Here is a 19,436-nt window from a genome sequence, read left to right on the forward strand (position 1 = left end):
TCTCTACAACCCCTTCTCCACATTGTTGAGTAAAATAATTTACTAGGCCTATGTCTTAGGTCAATTTTCAAAATAAATCTAAGTTCAAAATGAAAACAAGTTGAGGCACGCAGAAGTCCAATGCATGACTTTATTGCTTTTTCAGAAACAAAATAGCAGTAAACGTTGCTTCCCGGGAAGGAGACACACCCTTGTCTTTGTGTTACCCCTTAAATAGTCTGCCACCATCCCCCCTCTTTCTTGACCACAACCCACTTTCCAAACCTCATCCCTACTTTGGCACAAATCCAATGGTGTCTAATATGCCGACTCAGCACCAACCTATGCCCAAATATGTCCCTTTAGTACGCCATTATTTCCGGCAAAGGGGGGGGGGGATAGGGAGAAAGTTGGGAACCCTATCGGTACATGGGCAATCGTAGACTGTTTTTGTAGACAAGACTGCAGTGCCAGCATTAATTAATTAAATCTTTTGACAGATCAGGGGGGAAAAGAGGTGAAAATTGGGAATTTAACAGGAAGAAATCGGGATACTAAGCGGTCAGGGAGAGCGTACACTATTCCAGCCGCCATAAAACTGCTAGCCTCAGCAGCCTTAAACTGCTGACCTAAGTAGGAGAACTCAACTTTCAACCGATCAGGGCCGCGTTTCCCAGAGGCATCGTTAAGGCATCGTAGTGCTACGTGCTTCTTAAGAACGTTGTTAGGTCCACCTCTAGGTGGCGATTCGTTTCCCAGAACCTTCTTAAGCCAAGGTATACCTTGGCTACGAAGGCTCTGTGAAACAGCTCCAACCAAGGTACATCGTAAATCGCCCTTACGATGTACCTTCCGAAGATACATCGTTAGCCCTCCTTGGAGCTGAAGCGCCGTTTCCCAGAGCCTTCTTAGCCAAGGTATACCACAGCCAAGGGATACGTTACGAAGGGCGGTCGGACCCCATCGTAAGCTGTCCCTTGGCGATGCGCTCCATTCATCCCGTTATAGTTTTAGCTCGATTAGAGCAAAATTACACTTTTAAAAAGGAGAGTTGCAATACAGCGCACATCTATCTATCCTACCTGCACGATTCACATCATTAGTGTACACAAAATACAATTAACTTGAATGATGAAAATAATGTCATGGAGCCTACACAACACATCATGGGAATGTTGTTTTTAAAACTTTTATTGAGCCAAGCAACATATACGGACTATCCATAGCCTAATATAATCCACTTTTTGTAAGGGGGCTGGTTGGCTAGCTGACCCAAACGCAGGACCTCGGACACAGACGGACAGTTCCAAGCCCAGAGGGCGGTTTAATATAAAGCAGCAGTACAGAGGGCAAGGCAAAAGGGTAGTCAAGTTCAGGCAGGGGTCAATCGATCAACAAACAAAGTCCAGAAAACGTAATCCAAGCCGTGGTCGAGGTCCGGGGAGAATGGGTCGGGGAAGCCATGTGTCAGTCCAGGAAAAGAGCAGCAAACAAACCGGAATCTGGAGGAGTGGAGAGTAGAATGAGTAAAAGGGAAAAAAAACAACTAACACAACTACCAGCACGGGAACTTCAGAAAACCACAACTTGCCACAAGGAATCTTAGGGAAGAACTGGCGACGAACGTTGGGAAGACCGGGTTCTTATAGGGGAGGTGATTGGATGAGTGGTGGCAGCAGGTGAGCCGCGCCCTCGGAGCTCGTTAGCGGAACCGTGTTCAGGTGTGCGGGGTGATTACGTCGGAGGGCGCGCAGAGCGCGCGCTGAAGTGGAAGGCCGTGGCGTGCGCGCTGCGGGAACGGTGGTGGGAGCTGGAGAGCGCCCAGGCGGAGGCGGAGCCGTAACACTTTGTGAACAACAACAATTTTCTTATGTAAAGGGATAATTTGATGACATGACTTTTCTGGCTGTCTTTATATATTGTCAGACAGATATCCTGGCGAATTGATTAATCCAATGAGGCCATCTAGATGAATAGTCAAATATCCTCACACACGCTCCAGAATATTGTAGAAAGCCTTCCCAGAACAGTGGAGGCTGTTATAGCTGCACAGGGGGGACCAACTCCATATGATGCCTATTCATTTAGAATGGGATGTCAAGAAAGTTGTAATGTGTAGGTGGCCCAATACTGTTGTCCTTATAGTGTACTTTGCTAACAGATTCACAGTATTTAGTGATCTTACAAATGCTGTTTGTTATATTGTGTGCCTTCTTCAAAACCTCTACTGTTGTAATGTGGCAAGAAACGACAAATATACAGGATAAAGGGAACTTGTTTAATATTGGTTGGGAAAAAACATGGGCAGGTTTGTTCTTCAGACTTTTGTCCTGTAACAGGCTGTCTTTTTCCGGGGTGGGGTTATTAGACCCATGCCCAACCCCCAACCTGGAGGGCCAGTTGTTGCTTTTCGTCTGGCCTCTACCCTGAACCTGCCCGGCATGGTTGAACCTGCTGGGGGGTGACCCCCCACCAATATAGCCTTCATGGTCATGGAGGCACACAAGCCTTCCCATCACGACAAGGTAGCAACACCTAGGAAGGATGAGTGGTGTGGTGAGTGTATGTAGTGTGTGTGCGCAGTGTACTGTAGTGGGTGGGCAGTGTGTGGTAAGTGTATGTAGTGTGTGTGGTGAGTGTGTGCAGTGTGTCTCAGGCATCTGCATCATCTGCAAGGGAGGAAAATTCAATTAGCGACATTGAATGGAATGCATGCAGTGTGGGAATAGACAGAGTATACAAAATACACACTTAGCCTACCTGGAGTTGGCAGAATGATGGGCACTGATATGGAGGGCCACACAAACTGTGCCTCCGCTAGGGCCTGCTGCCTGTTCTGCAGGTCCAGCCTCTCACGCTGCACACCCAGCCTCTGCCTCCCCACCTCCAGGAGCTCCTCGCTGCAGTCCCACCTCGCATCCGTGGTGTTCAGCTGCCTCTCACGGGGGGCGGGGGGGGGGGGGACGTCATGGGGTGCGTGGGGGGTGGGGGGAGAGCGTGTCGACGGGGTGGAGCAGTCTGACTGCGCTGGGGTCTCCTCTCCAGAGGACTGGGAGGCTTGGGATGATTCAACTGAGGACTGGGAGGCTTGGGGAGATTCAGCTGAGGACTGGGAGGCTTGGGGAGATTCAGCTGAGGGCTGGGAGGCTTGGGGAGATTCAGCTGAGGGCTGGGAGGCTTGGGGAGATTCAGCTGAGGGCTGGGAGGCTTGGGGAGATTCAGCTGAGGGCTGGGAGGCTTGGGGAGATTCAGCTGAGGGCTGGGAGGCTTGGGGAGATTCAGCTGAGGGCTGGGAGGCTTGGGGAGATTCAGCTGAGGGCTGGGAGGCTTGGGGTGATTCAGCTGAGGGCTGGATGTTGGAGGGGCCCTCTCCAGACTCCAAATCAAGGCCACCAGTGATGCCTTGGGAGGCTGTTAGGCCGATGATCGATAGGGCCTTCTCCTCCTCCAGGGTGAGGGAAGGCACGGTGCTCTGCCTCTCGGCGCACTGCCGCCCCCCGGCTTTTGGCCTGACTGGCGAAGTCCTGCCATTTCTTGCGGACGACTGTCCACTCCCTGGGTGGCCCAGGAGTGGAAGCAGCCATCCGCGATGCTCTCCCATGCAGCCTTCTTCAATGGGCTATATGCACAACTCCAGTAGGCTACTTCCTGACATTAGACATGCTTCTTTATTTCCTGTCTTACACTATTGGATGAAATGATTATTCAGGTGTGCCTGATCATTGTGCTGCAGTCAGGCACACCTGATTAATCATTTCATCCAAAGTGTAGGACAGGAAATAGAGAAGCATGTCTAATTTCAGGAAGTAGCCTACTGGAGTTGTGCATAGGCCCTACTGGTAGCCGCCAAACAGGACGGCCTTCGGCTGCTCCACCTCGTCCAGCATGATCACTAGTTATTCTTTGGTGAACGCTACCACATGCTTCCTCTTCATATCTGCCATGTCGCTCAATATGTGCAGTTACCCTTGTTTTTTTTATAGGCCACATGCGCCAACACCGGTGCCTGATAGATTCAATTAGTCATCATATCCCGCGAACGTGGGAATGCTACTGCCACAGGGGCAATTTATATGGCCATTATACCTTTGTTTGTATAACTAAATCAGTGGTCATTTATCATCATTGCCTATCATCATTAAGGTATTTTTTCCTGGCCTTTCAAGACATCCTCGACGGGGCTTATATGTCCCGATCCGATCCGTGCTCTTTCTTGGATATTTTAGGCTATTTGATGTAATGTAATTTGATGTATGAATTGGGATTATCACGAGGTCTCGCTTTGACTCTTAAATACATTAGCAGATGAGCTTTCGGAGGCATAGCTTCCTTTTTGGTAATATTTAGACTGAAATAAAATAATTAAGACAGCACGTATTATATTGGCACGTCATTTCTGTGACTTTACGAATGGCCATCGATGTGTGCGGCATGGATTCATTCTTTTTTCAGCACCGCGCCCAGGGACAGCTCCTCTAACGATGTATCTTGGGATGGACCTAACGATGTATCTTCAGGCGCCCACTAAGGGATAGTCTGGGAAACACTCGTAGGAAAAACTGTCCCTTCGCCAAGGTATACCTTGAGAAGCGTCGTAGCGCGGAGAAGTTCGGCGAATCTGGGAAACGCGGCCCAGTTCCCTATGGCTACATCTAGTGGTCGTATCTGATATTGCTGTTGAGCAGTTTATTATTGGTTTCATCTGGTACTACTCTTGAGCAGATATCTGTTACAGCATTTAATGTTGTGGCTGTCTAAAACTATTTATACCATAGGATGATTATGATTACAATATGATGTGATATAATAAGATGATTAAAATGCAGGGGAGCTAAATCAAATTAAATCACAACAACATTACAAGCTGGATAGCAAAAATAATTTATTTGTATGTAAGACGAGCATATTGGCTAGGGTGGGTGAATGAGGACAAGCAAAGTTATTGGGTTTGAGCTGTGGCGAGTGACTGGAAAAGTGTGTATACTATTACAGCAAATATTCTGAATTGTTTGGTTTCACATGAGGGGTGGATAAGTGGGTATATTGTGTGTGTGTGTGTGTGTGTGTGTGTGTGTGTGTGTGTGTGTATATAAATAAGTGGGTATGCGCAATATAGCCCTGTATGCCCACCACTAGTACTGGGTTTGAGTCATGGAGGTGGTTTGAGTGCTCCAGAATAAGCTGGAGACGGTGTACTATGTAAAGTGTATTTACTGTACATGCAGGTACTCTGGGTAAAAAGAGAGCAACAGCACTTTCAAAATGTGTTTTTTTAATCTTGGTGACATGTCCTTCAAAATAAAACATCAAAAAACGACAAAATAGTATTGAACACCAATGGCAAAACTGCAATCTGAATGTATAGAATAAGCAATGACAAAAAAAATGATGACAGAATAAGGTAAGGTAATGGTTGTTCTCTATCTATTGTAAATGCGGTGTGGAGGTAGTGATACAAAGTGTGACTACAATTATTGTGAACAGAAGGTCATACTCTGGATCATTTTCACTGCTTTACTGTGTGTGATGTACTACATAATTAGACATTTATTTCACAACAAGCTGCGTTTTTTTGTTTGTTGGTCAAAGTAGAAATGAATCAGCCAAATGTCAGCTCTCCTCCCCTCATCTCACACTCTGCGTCACTGTTCCCGCTCCCTCCCTCCCTCTCCTCTCCTCTCCTCTTCTCTCCCCCCCTCTCCTCTCTTCTCCTCTCCCCTCCTCTCCCCTCCTCTCCTCTCTCCCAGGCCCCTCTCAGAAGGTGTACGGCCCCACATAGACGGTCAGGCGCAGGGCGGAGCTGGTCTGGTAGCTCATGAGGGGGTTCACAGACACCATTTCCAGGTCCAGGACGTACTCTCTGGGCCCAGTCACGGCCCGGGCCAGAACCAGCATGGCGCTGATGTTGTTGATTTGCTGAGAAAAGACAAGAGGTGGGGGGGCGGGGTAGTGGACGAATGTGAATGGCCGGTCGAATCATAATTTTAACTCAAAGAACAAACCCATTTTTTGTGAAACTGTCCCACTGTTTCTTTTTGCAAAAGACATTCTAGACATTCCAAGTTCTCCCTGAGATTTCCCAAAGCCAGTCTCCATACCAGCAGTCTGGTAGAACACCATGTAAGGCTATGATTGAGACCAGCTCAACCTTGCCTGACTCATATGTCAACAATGTTCCTTCATCTCAAACACAGCGCATGCACACACACACACACACACACACACACACACACACACACACACACACACACACACACACACACACACACACACACACACACACACACAATGCAATAGCAGATTTTTGCATTTCTTGTACATAGTTCCTGTGTCTTATCATAATATGACAAATAAACATCCTTGAATCCTTAATTGAGATACAACGAAGTTGAAACAGGGCCATTAGAATTTATAATTCATGGCTGATGAAGTTTGGCAGCGTTCCCCGCCCACTCACCCTGATGTAGAATTCCCCGTTGCCGTCCCCGGAGCGGATGCGGAAGGTGTTGTAGGCCCCGGGGTAGACGCTGGTGGCCTGGATTTGGAAGATGTCCGAGGGAACGGAGCGCTCCGAAGTGATGCTCATGTAGCGGTGCACGATGGAGAACGGCAGGTCGCGGCACTCAGGCTTGACCACCGGGCACACACAGCGGCTGGAAAGACAGGGGAGACATGAGGTATTCAGTAGGTGTTTGGAAGAGATGTGTGTGTGTGTGTCGGTATTTATTTGCATATGAGTGTGTTGGATACTTACTTGTCGGACACCTGTACATAGGGCTCCTGACAGCGGTTGAATTCGACACACTGATAACCCCCGTGGATGTCGACACAGGTCTGGCCCTCTCTACACTGGTGGGTTCCTGTCTCACATTCATTCACGTCTGGAGAGCGGCAGACAGGGAGCGCGAGAGAGTGAAAGGAAAAATAATATTAAGAAAAGTGTGTGTGTGTGCGCGCTGTACTGTATGTGTGTGTGCATGAGTGTTCGCGTGTGTGTGCGCGCGTGTATGTGTGTGCGTGCATGTGTCCGTCTGACCACCATTATGGCCCAATTCCCCAGCCCACTGAGCCCAGTATATCAGAGTGGTGTTTACCCTGGCAGAGCCTGGTGCCCTGCAGCTTGTATCCCTTGGGACACACACAAGAGAAGCCCCCCGGCTCGTTAACGCACTGGAACTGGCACATGAAGCTGGAGTAGCTGCACTCGTCTATATCTGGAGGAGGAAGGACAGGTTGATGGAGAAAAAGACAAAGAAAACAATGTCCAATACTCAAAACAATGTATAGATCTTCTAGTTCAATACCCATCCTGAATGTTTTTGTTGAAAACACAAAGATGACTAGGAGAGAGAGAGAGAGAGAGAGAGAGAGAGAGAGAGAGAGAGAGAGAGAGAGAGAACGGGCATAACCTAACCGATGCACGTGTGACCGTCTGGTCCCAGCTCGAAGCCCTGGTCACAGCGGCAGAGGAAAGTCCCGTAGGTGTTGTAGCATCTCTGCTGACAAGGGGCGCCCATCTCACACTCATTCACATCTGGAGCGCAGGAGACAAGACAGAGGTGGCTGGAGATGTGAGGGGTCAGGATGTAAGAGGCAGGTGTGGAAACAAGTTTCAAAGGTGAGGGGTAAAGCTAGACGGATTTTAAACAAATGAACAACCCACTTAAAATCAAGGTGATTCAAGGTCATGGTGTTATTGGAAGTGTTGGAGGTGTGGATGTTAGCCACTGGTTGAATTAGGACTTACCCACACATGAGCGATTGTTTCCAGCCAGCTCAAATCCTGGCTCACAATCACAAGAAAAAGAGCCGGGGAGGTTCACACAACGATGCTGACAGTACCGATATCTGCACTCATCAATGTCTGTGTGGGGAGAGGAGAGCAGAGGGGAGAAGTGGTGAAGAGAAGAGGAGACATGAGAAGAGTTGGTTTGCAGATGGAGGAATAAACGGTATCATCAGATGAAAATATATTAAATCTTACTGGACCCTGAAGAGGATGTGAAAGAGTATGCCAGCCCTACCCACACACTCGGTGCCAATCTTGTTGTACCCGTCTGAGCACTGACAGCTGTAGGTGCCCGCAGTGTTGATGCACTGCTGGCTGGGCTGGCAGTCATGAAGATCCAGTTCACACTCGTCCACGTCTGCAAAACAGCGAGAACACACACACACACACAGAGCACATCTTGTTAATTCAATAAAACAGAGCACAAGCAAACACCCCCCCCCCCCCCCCCTCTTGTATTTAACATTAATGATCGGCCTTCTCGGACCCTCTCAAGCCATGCCACTCACCCACGCAGACCTCTCCCTGCGCCTCGTAGCCCACGGGGCAGGGGCTGAAGGCCTCGTTGGACTCGGAAGGCGTGCCGGCCGCCGGCTGTCCGGGGGACTCGGTGGCGGTGATGACCGAGGCAGAGCGCGGCAGACACAGGTAGCCCCCGTAGTGGTTGAAACACTTCATCTCACCCTGGCAGGCCTTGGGGATGGTCTCGCACTCGTTCACATCTGACGGAGGGAGAGGGACGAGAGCAGAGTGAGAAAAAGCTAATAAATGTCTGTGGTGTGTTCCCGGAGCAAGCAGTGACTGAGGACAAGGAGAGAGCGGAAATAAAGGCGCAACGATGGAGAGTCAACAGTGTACTTTGCTTAGTGTAAAAATACACAAAGAGCAGAAATAAAGACTAGATGATTGAACAGAGCAGACGGGGGAGATTTCGGGCGGTTGGCATTTCACCAAGCTAATATGTGAGCGACACCGGCCAGATCATAAGCTCAGCAACAGAACTTTCATATGCATCACTCTGTGACAGTACAGCCAAACATGCAGCCACCCACCTTTACAGTGCTGACTCTGAGCATCCCACTCGTAGCCATCTGTGCATTCCTGTGTGTGTGTGTGTGTGAGAGAGAGAGAGAGAGAGAGAGAAAGAGAGAGAGAGAGAGAGAGAAAGAGAGAGAGAGAGAGAGAGAGAGAGAGAGACAGACAGAGATTACACACGTAAACACCACAGTTTCTGGTGCATGACTATCTAGCTGTCTCTGAAGTAAATTCAGTGTCAGTTCAAGTGCCAGTCAGAGCATTCCTGCTTGAGCCAAGATCAAACAAGTGCACAGTGAACCTGTCATCCCCCACCCATGATACATGCCGTCAGCATGTAGACAGACAGGCAGGCAGGCAGGCAGGCAGGCAGGCAGGCAGGCAGGCAGGCAGATAGATAGATAGATAGATAGATAGATAGATAGATAGATAGATAGATAGATAGATAGATAGATAGATAGATAGATAGATAGATAGATAGATAGATAGATAGATAGATACTTTAATGATCCCCCTAGGGTTGTTGAATGAAGACCAGAGTGAGGAATTAACACCAGTTGTTGAATGTGTATGTGGATTGGGTTTTCTAGTTTATCTATAGAGTTGGCATAAAGGCCAAACTTTGTTATTTGCTTGGTCTATCTTTGGTCTTTGCTCTAGTAAGTAGTGAGTTAAAATACAGTATCAATGATTAACAAAGTTAATATAAAAAGAATTGTAACTTTCTGCAGGACAAAAAAATATATAATGAAAATAATGTTTGAAAAAAAAGGCCATGCAATAAGATGGTATGATAATCTACTGTTCATTTACAATGTGTCCACAATATAGTTTGTTTCCTTTCAGGAGTATGTTCTTGAAACTATGCCTATGCCTCCCTCTGCTGTCCGCATAGTCTTACTGCCACCATAGCAGTATGTTAAATACATTCTACAGGGTCTAAGAACAATCACCAAAAGAGTTAGTAAACACCCCAAGCTCTGAACTCTGTGGATTCAGAATGTAGATGGGCTCCTGAGTAGAATAGACTATACTTTTACTGAGACACCAAGCATAATTGTTTATGTACAAAACAAGGAAAAATGAATTGTGGTGAGCACCTCCCCTGGTGGTGGGCTCTGGTACATGTGACAGACGAACAAACGAATGCACAAATGCACAAACGAACTCACGCACCGACATACAGAGGTCAAACTAATTGTCCCCCATGTACGCACTAATGTACATGGGTCAAATGAATATCATCACTACCAATTTCATCGGGGTGGAGGACAATCATGCGGGGTTACAGACTAGTGGCGTGTGTTTTAAAAGGTGAGGCATACTGTAGGATGGACAGAACTAGAGGAGAGGAGGAAGAAGCGATTTCATTGATCCTTACCGTGTAGCTGTCAGCGTCACCCTCAGGGGGAGACTGAGATATGGACTTGGGGATGAAGAGAAGACTCACGCACACAGATAATAACACATATGTTCCCTGCATACTCTCTACTGCACATAAATATACACGCACACAAGCAAACAAACAAACAAACGTATATGGACACTTCTGAGTCAACAGTCACAGTCTGATAGATTGTTGTATGAAGACCGGCATGTGGAGCAGAATCTGTGAAGAGATGGGGAAGGGGAGAGAAACATTAACAATACTATATGTGCAAAAACATAAATATTCTCTGTATTTTTTTAATAGTGTTTGTATTCCAATCCAAATTCTGAAGATGAAAGCCATATATGAATTCTAAAAAGTAGCTCCATAAATTCCCCAAACACAACTGTACAGCAATGATGGCATTATGGTCTCATGGTCTCATAACTGAGGTATGTCTGGTATTACTAAAACTAACTTTGTGAATCAAATGTTTATAATCAAATCTGTATTTCATAATACTGTAGTCCATAATCTGTTTTCAATGTAACAACAGTGTAAATCTATGCAATCAGACACTTGCTGATATTGGCAAACACATCTCATCAACTCTCTTTGGTAGATTAAAGCAATTAAGATGACTCCAAGGGGCTTGTGACCTCCTTTTCCCAAATTCCACTGTAACAGTCTGATACTTTAGGGATATTCTTGGTCCTAAAGTCTGACAGGTGATGGGGACTGATAAATGTCCCTTCTCTTTCTGAGTAGTTCTATGCGTGAAGTTACATGTGTACACAAAATGGCAATTACAAAAAAACATGTAATACTCACAGAGAGCTTTGATCTGCTTTGCCAATTTCAGTTCACAGTTTGATTCACTTGCATGTTACTATTACCGGTTACTCTTTCAGTCTCTGTTCAGAGAAGAGCCTCTTTCAAGATGCAGCACTACAACACGGCTCTACAGGATGACTCTTCCTCACTCTGGTCTTCTGTCTTCTCTACACTGTCAGCAAAGCCACAAAGGCTAAGCAGAAAGGTTGACTGTGGAAAGTGTGTGAGCGAGAGGCGAAAGTGTGTTTCAGCGTTTGTGGAAAAAAAGGGGGTTGGGGTAGATAAAGGGGAGGGCGGAGAAATGAGACAGCCCATTCTCACCCCTAAAGCATGTTCTAGCTGCCCAGCCTTGTCATCCTCTGCCCACCTGTTTGGCTACTTTCCCCGTCCATCACCACAACAGCTAGTTGTCACAGCAGTTAGTTTAAGCACAAATCCAATCACTCAACCATCAAAGAACAGCCATGACATGGAAAAAACTACTCCACCCTAACCCAGTGGACATGAGGTATCTCTGCTCAGCACTTACCCATATAATTCACAGTAAATAAATAAATAAACGTTAAGATTGTCCTGAATCGCTACTCGGTGTGAACCTCTCCATCCCAGCCCCTGGCCCCCTTCCCCTCTTTGGAAAGACACAGTCGGATATTTACTGCCTAGGAAGGGGGGCCCAGAGGAATGTGGGGACAAATTGGTGAGCAGGAAAAAGGAGCTACTGCAGTGAGGAACAGCAAGCATCTGTTTCTACTGTTAGCTGTTAAAATGGCTATTGTACCATTGTATCTAAATGCACCTATGCACTGTGTGAACTAAACAGAATAAAGGGCACTGGCCCTCTGGGTTAATGCCTGTGGTCACAATATATTGTTAAAGAAATGGGGACATTTTCTCAAGGAAATTTCCATGACCATTTGGCGGGACAGGGGCAGGTGGGAGTCGGACAGCTGTGTCAGTGAAGGGTTTTTACAGGGCAGTAAAGACGCGACCCCCTCCTCGACAGCCCTGACCAACTGTGGCCACCCGCTGCTAACCTACCCATTTTCTCACACACATGCACACACTCAAACGCACATACAAACACACAAACGCACACATACATGCACTTGTGCACACACACACACAAATGCACACATACACACAAACGCACACACACACATACAGTAGACATACATGCGCTCGCGCGCGCACACACACACACACACTAACCTGAGTGTGGCAAGAGATTGGGCTGCATTTGTACAGTATAGGGAGTAAGGAAGAGTTTGAACTCCTCTAATGTCCGTCTATCTGATCAACATGGCTCAATGAACTGAATATGTCTCTGACATCTTTGGTGTTAACCAGAGCTGTGGATAGGCTCTTTAAGTGAAGAGAGTGAGAGAGATTCAGCATTCATATACATGGAGCACAATATTAATTATATTCAACTGATACCAACATTATATAGGTACAAACAGGCCTGATCTGACAGGTTCACTTTGAAGTTGTCTTTCATCTCTTTGAACATTGTCTGTAATCAAAATCTTGAGATCTTTTATTAATTCACATAGAAACTCTTTCTCTCAACATCCATATCCTCCTCAACCATACTGAAGAAAGAGAAACAAATTAAATTCATATTTATTACAGGCTTGAGATATGCAGAGAGAAGAATATGAGTGATAATCACTCCCAGTTAGTGGGAATGTTAACTGGAGATTATTTATTGGATATCAAAAATTACAAATTACATTAATATGGCCCTATTTTTCTGGAGCAACATTTGCTAAATCAGAGCATGTATTTTTCTATTTTTCACAATTTCACAAAATAGGAGAAATTCAGATTTTGTAAGAATGTTGTTCAATACATGCTCTAACATTTCCGATCTTTTTAAGTGCTTTCCCATCTGGTATAAAGTTGTTTTGTTTTTGTTTTTTTTGGGGGGGGGTTTGCTCATTGCTCTGCACCAGCACTATCCTTCCCTGCACCTTCTCTCTTATTTTAACTAGTTTATGATTAGTTCTTAAATCCACCTTGCCAATGTATCAGACAGCAAGCAGTGATTATGGATGTTTTCCACAATGGGGGCTTTCAGCTCCCCCAACACGTTGAAACGCTTGAAATCAAACTGGAGACAGGGAGTCAGAAACAGCAGGGGGCCTTCCCTTTGGATTTGTATGCACCATGCTCTCCACAATCTCGCGGTCCTATGTCCTAGAAAGGGGACACATTCATGCATTTAAGTGTACTGACAAGCATGGTTTGTTTATCAATATAGCCACAATAGATTAAATCATTAGACTAAGTCAAGTGGTTTACCTTTTTGTGCATTGCTTGAAGCCAGCGCACCATAGATAGCATTTAGTCCGGTTGTCACTCCCTCCCTCCCTGCGTCATGTTGTTGAGCTGCAGTTCTATGTTGCCACCACAAGAGGCAGTGGTCCCAGCACACCAAAATAAATACACTATGACACCGTGCACTTTCCCTATCCTCGGTGGTGTAGTGGATAAAGTGTCTGACTCCCATGCCGAAGGTCAGGGGTCTAAGGGTTAGGGTTAGGTTTCATACAGATCCTGTTGTTGGATGTAACGTTGCTTGATCTCCAGTTGAATAACGTAAACGTCATGTCAACAGCGTCCAACATCCATTCCAATTGCGCAAGTTTTCTCCCAGGATCTCCTCATACAGCGTTTTTTCATACAGCCCAAATATCTCCAAAGCTGCTGCTGCTAATCACTTGTTAACGAAATCTCGGATCAACTGTAGTTTGGATATTTTTGCGGTTTAAAATTAGAATAGAGGACACTACTAGTTGCCCCTCAAGCAGAAACAAAACTTATGTCCGATAGCTTTCTTTCAAGGAATTCCAAAATAAAAGTCACGGAAAACAATTACACAACAATAAACACATCTTTTTTTTTTTACTCACTTCGCATTGGTCCGAATGGTATGTGCAGCTAATTCCTAGCATCCTACACACTAAGAGGGCTTTAGAATCCATTAAAGATCTACTCGCAAATAGATTAAGCAAAAAATGTAATTTAAAAAAATTGTATTAGAAATGTTTGCCTGCATGTCTGCTTATGACAAAGCAAATGTTTATATGTATGTCTGTTTATGACAAGATAAATACAGTTGGTATAAATAACCTCCAAATTCCCAGTTAATTCCCGTTAATTCCCATAAATTCCCGTTAATTCCCATGGAAAGTTTCCAACTTTGAATATTCCCAGAATTTTGCAACCCTAACCCTACTATATGCACTCTGATATCCTTGGGAGAAAAACAGAGGGAGAGACCTTACTGCTTTCTGATCCATCATTACTGTCTGATTATTTTATCCACTTACACATTCAACAACTGCATATGCTGATCTAACAGGTATCAGTGCATCACACTGACATCATACTCAGGTCCTCTGATTTGCATTCACACATGACCACCTATGATAAACACCACTACCAGTTACGCCACTGAAAATCTCTTCAAATGTGCAAGTGGGTGATATTTATACTGAGGAGTGAGTTTAACCATTTCAACTCTGTTACACCAACAACATGCATTCATGGGCGGAGGCCTGCGCTCTCTGTGCACTCATATGCTTCAGTTTGACCCGTGTCTGTCTCATTTGTTCATCCTCAGAATCCCTCAGTAGTGGAAGAGACAAAACCAAACACAAAAACAAAATATTGCCATTTTTATTTATTCAGTCAGCAATAGTTCAGTTACAATCCAATGTACAGCTCTTTAATGATCTTACCATTCCTGAAACATGTCTGGAAAAGACCAGCTGTCAACCAACAAGTTAGTGTTTGATGGGTGCTCCTCAGACACACCACCAGGTTATAGGGCTTGGGCGACTGGATCAACCCGTAGATGGAACCAACCTCGGTGGCACCTCTGTCCTTGGGCCAGACAAACCGGAACTGACGTAGCAAGGTCACTAGAATCAGGAAAAGCTCCATCCGGGACAAACCCTCACGCGCGCACGCACGCACACACGCACCATATTTTAATGGGGTTTTATATTTCTCTCTGTCTCTCTCTCCCCATCTCTCTGTGTGTCTCTCCATGTCCGTCTCCTTGTCTCACCTACTGAGAACAGCAAGAAGGCATCCGGCTTCATGAACTCTCCGTTGTCGTTGAGGAAGTTGTCGGGGTTGAACTCATGAGGGAACTTCCACTGTCCGTCTTCATGCAACGCTGAGGACAGGTTAGGGATCACTGTCGTCCCCTAGAGGAGAGTGTGGAGGAGAGGACTAATAAGACAAGTGAGACTTTTATTGTGAAGGTCAGCGGGAGGATAGTTCCAGTGATATTCCAAGGGTCAGTGACATTCTAATGACCTCATGCATGAACAACTGTCCTTATCAAGGGCCACTCATACTGGCAAGGGCATCAGTGCTCTTACCAAAACTTGCATGGAAGCCTGGGACACAACAAACACAGGGCTCCACCCCCGTGGATGATGTGGATCAATGCGGAGAGTCCATCTGGACCCGAGTGCACTGTTGTGAAAGGCCCTGTTCAGCACGCAGCTCATCCAGTCAAACTAACCTGGGGTACTCGGTAGCCCTGGAGCTGTGCGTCGCAGCTGGCGGTGTGGAACACGCTGAGGGGCACGATGTCGGCCATACGCTGCGTCTCGTGAATCACGGCCTGGACGAATGGCATGGCGTGACGGTCGTCATACGATGGGCGCACACGCCCTTCCAGCACCGCTTCAATCTCCCGGTGACATCGCTCTGAAGAGGGCACAGATTTAGAGGGGCGTGTGTTCCAACGTGCTCTTGTGCATGCGTGTGTACATGTGTGACCTACTGACCCTGCATGTCCTGGTTGCTCATCAAATACAGCATGGCACAGCGCAGTGTGGTGGAGGTGGTGTCTGTACCGGCGACGAACAGATCCAGCAGCATTGCCACCATCTGAGCCTCATCAAATGTTGTGTCTAGATCGGATGTCTGCAACACACACACACGCACACATACAAAGATGGAAGCATGCATGCACATGCGCACGCACACACACAGGAATGCAAGCAGGCGTGCACACACACACACACACACATTCAGATGCAGGACATGTATGCATGCGCACACAAACACACACACACAGCAGTCTCAAGCCTATTCTACTTTCCCCTGTCTCAGCTACATGTATACTATAGATATCAGAATCAGTTTATTGGCGAGGTGGTTTACACATACTAGGAATTTGCCTAATATTTTACCTTATCAATCTGGTCCAGGTAGCAGCCTGAGGTCTCTGGGCTCTCCTGCCACCCGGGACCCCTTGTGCTCGTCCAAAACCTTCTGGGCGTGTTCTTTCATCAATCTGTAGACGTCGAAGGCTCTCCTAAACGGCAGTGGGAGGCTCCTCAGGAGGGGGATGATCTCGTAGATCTGAAACAGAAGAGCCAACTCCGCAGATTTAATAATGATGAGTGGGTGAGTGAAAATATCTAGCTCAGATAACTCCATCGTAAACTATTTTCTTAACGAGATCTATACTTGCACTGTAATTTTGATAGCAGTGGTAATATGAGCGAACACACCTATTTGTAGTGTGTGTTCGGGAGGAGTTACTGTACCCTGAAACTACCCCTTATGCAAAGAAAATATTCCCCTATACATTAACTGTCAATATACTGTAGTAGGCTATGTAAAATATATAGAGGAAATATACAGAATAATATGATACATACATAATATATTGAATAATAAATAAGGAATTACTGCTTTTCATATATTGCAGTATATTGGAAAATATAACGACTAGTTTCCTTTATATGGAAATTTATTGTTTTATATATTACATTATATTTTCCAATAAAATGCAATATATATTTGTTTCATAAGGGACATCAAATACACACTGAGCATCTGGGAGTAAATGAAAAAGTATTAGCAGTAGCGGTTGTGCTAAAGCGGCCTGGGTTTACCATGGCCCACGGTCCGATGAGCAGCGTGGTCAGCTCCTGCATCCCGCTGATGAGTGAGGAAGAACGGGTCTTTGTAGTCAAATCTGTCCCCGAATACGAGGGAGCAGATGATGTTGGAAATACCCAGGTGGAACAGAACCTGAGGATCCAGGGAGCTGCCTGGAAGGAACACACAGAACACACAGACCCCAAACACAACCCCAAACACAGGCAATCACAAGGCTTTTGTTTCAAACTGGATAGTGAGTGTGTGAGTGTGCATGCGTGTGTGTGAGTGAGTGAGTGAGTACGTGTGTGTGTGTGTGTGCACGCGCGCGCGCGCGTGTGCTTGCTTAAGTGAGTGTTTGTGTGGGTGCATGTGTGCGTGCATTCACCATCACTGGACTCCAGCTCAGAGCTGATGTTGGTGACCTCTTCTAGGATGCGGTCCTCCATGGAGCGCTTGGCCAGACCAAAGTTCTTCAGTGTGGACAAAGTGAAGCGCCTGTGCTCCTTCCAGCTGGACCCATAATCCGCCATGACGATGCCTGACACACCACCAAGCACGCCCACAGGTGTGACTGTTACTGTAGCTGTGATGAATGTGTGTGTGTGTACATTACAGAAATACAGTATCACACGAGTAATTGATTAATACTGGAAACAAATGCCATCACTGGAATGATCCATTGTGGTTTAGCTGAAACATCACGAGAATAAATATTAATAGCACCCCCCAGAGGTGGTACCAGGGCACCCTGTACCTTTGTTCTGGCCGATGTGGCTCATCATGAGGTGATGCGGGCGTCCAGAGAACTCTACCGCATGTGTGACCAGCGCCTCACGGATGCGTCAATGCCATTCGACACTACTACAGGCTGTGTGCCAATGTACAGGCTGAAAATCTTGCCATAGCGCTGCGATAACTGGAACACACCCACAGAGAGACAAAGACTCATGAAAACGTGATGCTGGATACTGTTGAATTTTTTAAATAATTGTATATAATTTTCGTTTATGAATTGCTAAAGAATAGGGTAAGCTTGCGCTTCATCCTTTTCGGACAAGGAAGTATTACTAATGTATTGTGATTACTATTGTATTGTGAAATGTTAATTTTACTGGTCATATTGCTTAGTTGTTTTTTTTTGCTTTACTTGTACATGGCATGTCTTTTTTTTGTTTCTAAATAAAGTTTAATTCATTCATTTACAGAGACTATATATGGGGTGCTATACGTTTCTTTAATAAGTCACAAGTCTCATTAACCTACCTGTACAGGACTAACAACTAGATCAGCACCTACCCGTATCTGTAAAATCTAAGATCCCCAAAGAAAAGAATGGATTTTTGCACGAGACTCATAACGTTAGGCCTATTTAAACTGCTGTATTGAGTTCAAGATTAAGTTGAATATTACTAGCCAAGAATTTTAGCTTAAATGTTGACTGCACAGATCGAGATTTAAAGATAAAATAACTTCTTACTGTAACTGGCCTACAAAAAACATTTGTTTGAGGAAATGTTTGCTGTGAGCTTTTGCTCCTGTTGAGGGATAAATACATGTATCCCCTACAAGCAATGACATAGTGATGTTGGTGGTAGACTCTATGCTGCAGTGGAGGATTGAATCTTACCTGCACTCCCTATTACTCCAATTATTCCACTTCTCTATGTTCTCCCCTGATTGTCTAGTCTTATAAGTTAATCTGGAAATGATATATTACTCTTCAAAGTATATCCCACATAAATAACCATCTTGTTACTCAACAGACTCATTTGACATAAGGAGGATTTTAAATTGTGGCAATACCGCTACACCAAATCAAATAAATTCTAAATGAATATTAAAATTAAGTATTTAACAAAAATGCTGTTGCAGTGTACTTGGTGTTATTTTCACTCTTTGAAAGTATGAAAAAAATATGAAAAAATATAGTTTTTGTTTGGGGCTCCCAAAAACCTTGGGTCGGCCCTGGGTGAGGACGACTAGGTCAGGTGATTGTTGTGGAAAACTCCCTGCCGTCCTTATTGAGATACTGCGCATGTAGCCCACATTACTAATTCGCTTTGAGACGATCTCTATTTCTTACTGCGCCACAGACGGTTCGTATGCCTGTAGGTAGCATTTCATTTGTGGTGTTAGACCACCACCATGTGACCTTTATGCGTAACAGAACTGTTGTCAGTCTTATTTAGACTACGGTTATGTATTTCTCAGGCTGTCATTTCTACAATAGGCTACACTTATTGTAGGCCTACTGTTTCTCTCCTTCATAGGTAGGGTGACCACCCGTCCCGCATCTCGCGGGACAGTCCCGAAAATTGAACGCTTGTCCCGCATCCCGCGAGAACCGAATAATGTCCCGCATTTCAAAGCTCATGGTGAAAAAGAAAAAAGGAGGCCTAATAATAATCATAGTATAAAAAATGTGTTCTACTTCCAACTTTTCATACCCTCTTGACCTATTAAAAAATGCTGTTATTGACGATGACAAAACGTAGGCCCTTGCAAAAAAGA

General features: G+C 45.4%; 2 protein-coding genes across 2 annotated transcripts; both read right to left on the reverse strand.

Annotated features, from left to right (window-relative positions):
- Positions 1-5,733: 5,733 nt before the first annotated feature.
- Positions 5,734-10,286, reverse strand: efemp2b (EGF containing fibulin extracellular matrix protein 2b; the record flags this gene model as incomplete). The annotated part of the gene is made up of 10 exons (XM_084450260.1): positions 5,734-5,895; positions 6,437-6,632; positions 6,734-6,860; positions 7,074-7,193; positions 7,394-7,513; positions 7,727-7,843; positions 8,004-8,126; positions 8,278-8,490; positions 8,821-8,869; positions 10,185-10,286. 10 exons carry the CDS (start codon positions 10,284-10,286, stop codon positions 5,734-5,736), a joined length of 1,329 nt encoding a protein of 442 aa, XP_084306386.1.
- A 78-nt stretch (positions 10,287-10,364) lies between these two features.
- LOC311318828 (cytochrome P450 2D26-like) lies at positions 10,365-17,777 on the reverse strand (the record flags this gene model as incomplete). The annotated part of the gene is made up of 9 exons (XM_084450261.1): positions 17,680-17,777; positions 17,311-17,463; positions 16,947-17,095; positions 16,278-16,397; positions 15,818-15,956; positions 15,550-15,737; positions 15,089-15,226; positions 14,829-14,996; positions 10,365-10,412 (listed from the first exon to the last, which is right to left on the reverse strand). The coding sequence occupies exons 1-9, from the start codon at positions 17,705-17,707 to the stop codon at positions 10,365-10,367; spliced, it is 1,131 nt and encodes a 376-aa protein (XP_084306387.1). The 5' UTR covers positions 17,708-17,777.
- Between the last annotated feature and the right edge of the window lie 1,659 nt (positions 17,778-19,436).

The sequence above is a fragment of the Borostomias antarcticus genome (genome assembly GCF_949987555.1).
Source record: "Borostomias antarcticus genome assembly, chromosome: 15".
In the NCBI taxonomy this organism is placed as follows: domain Eukaryota; kingdom Metazoa; phylum Chordata; class Actinopteri; order Stomiiformes; family Stomiidae; genus Borostomias; species Borostomias antarcticus.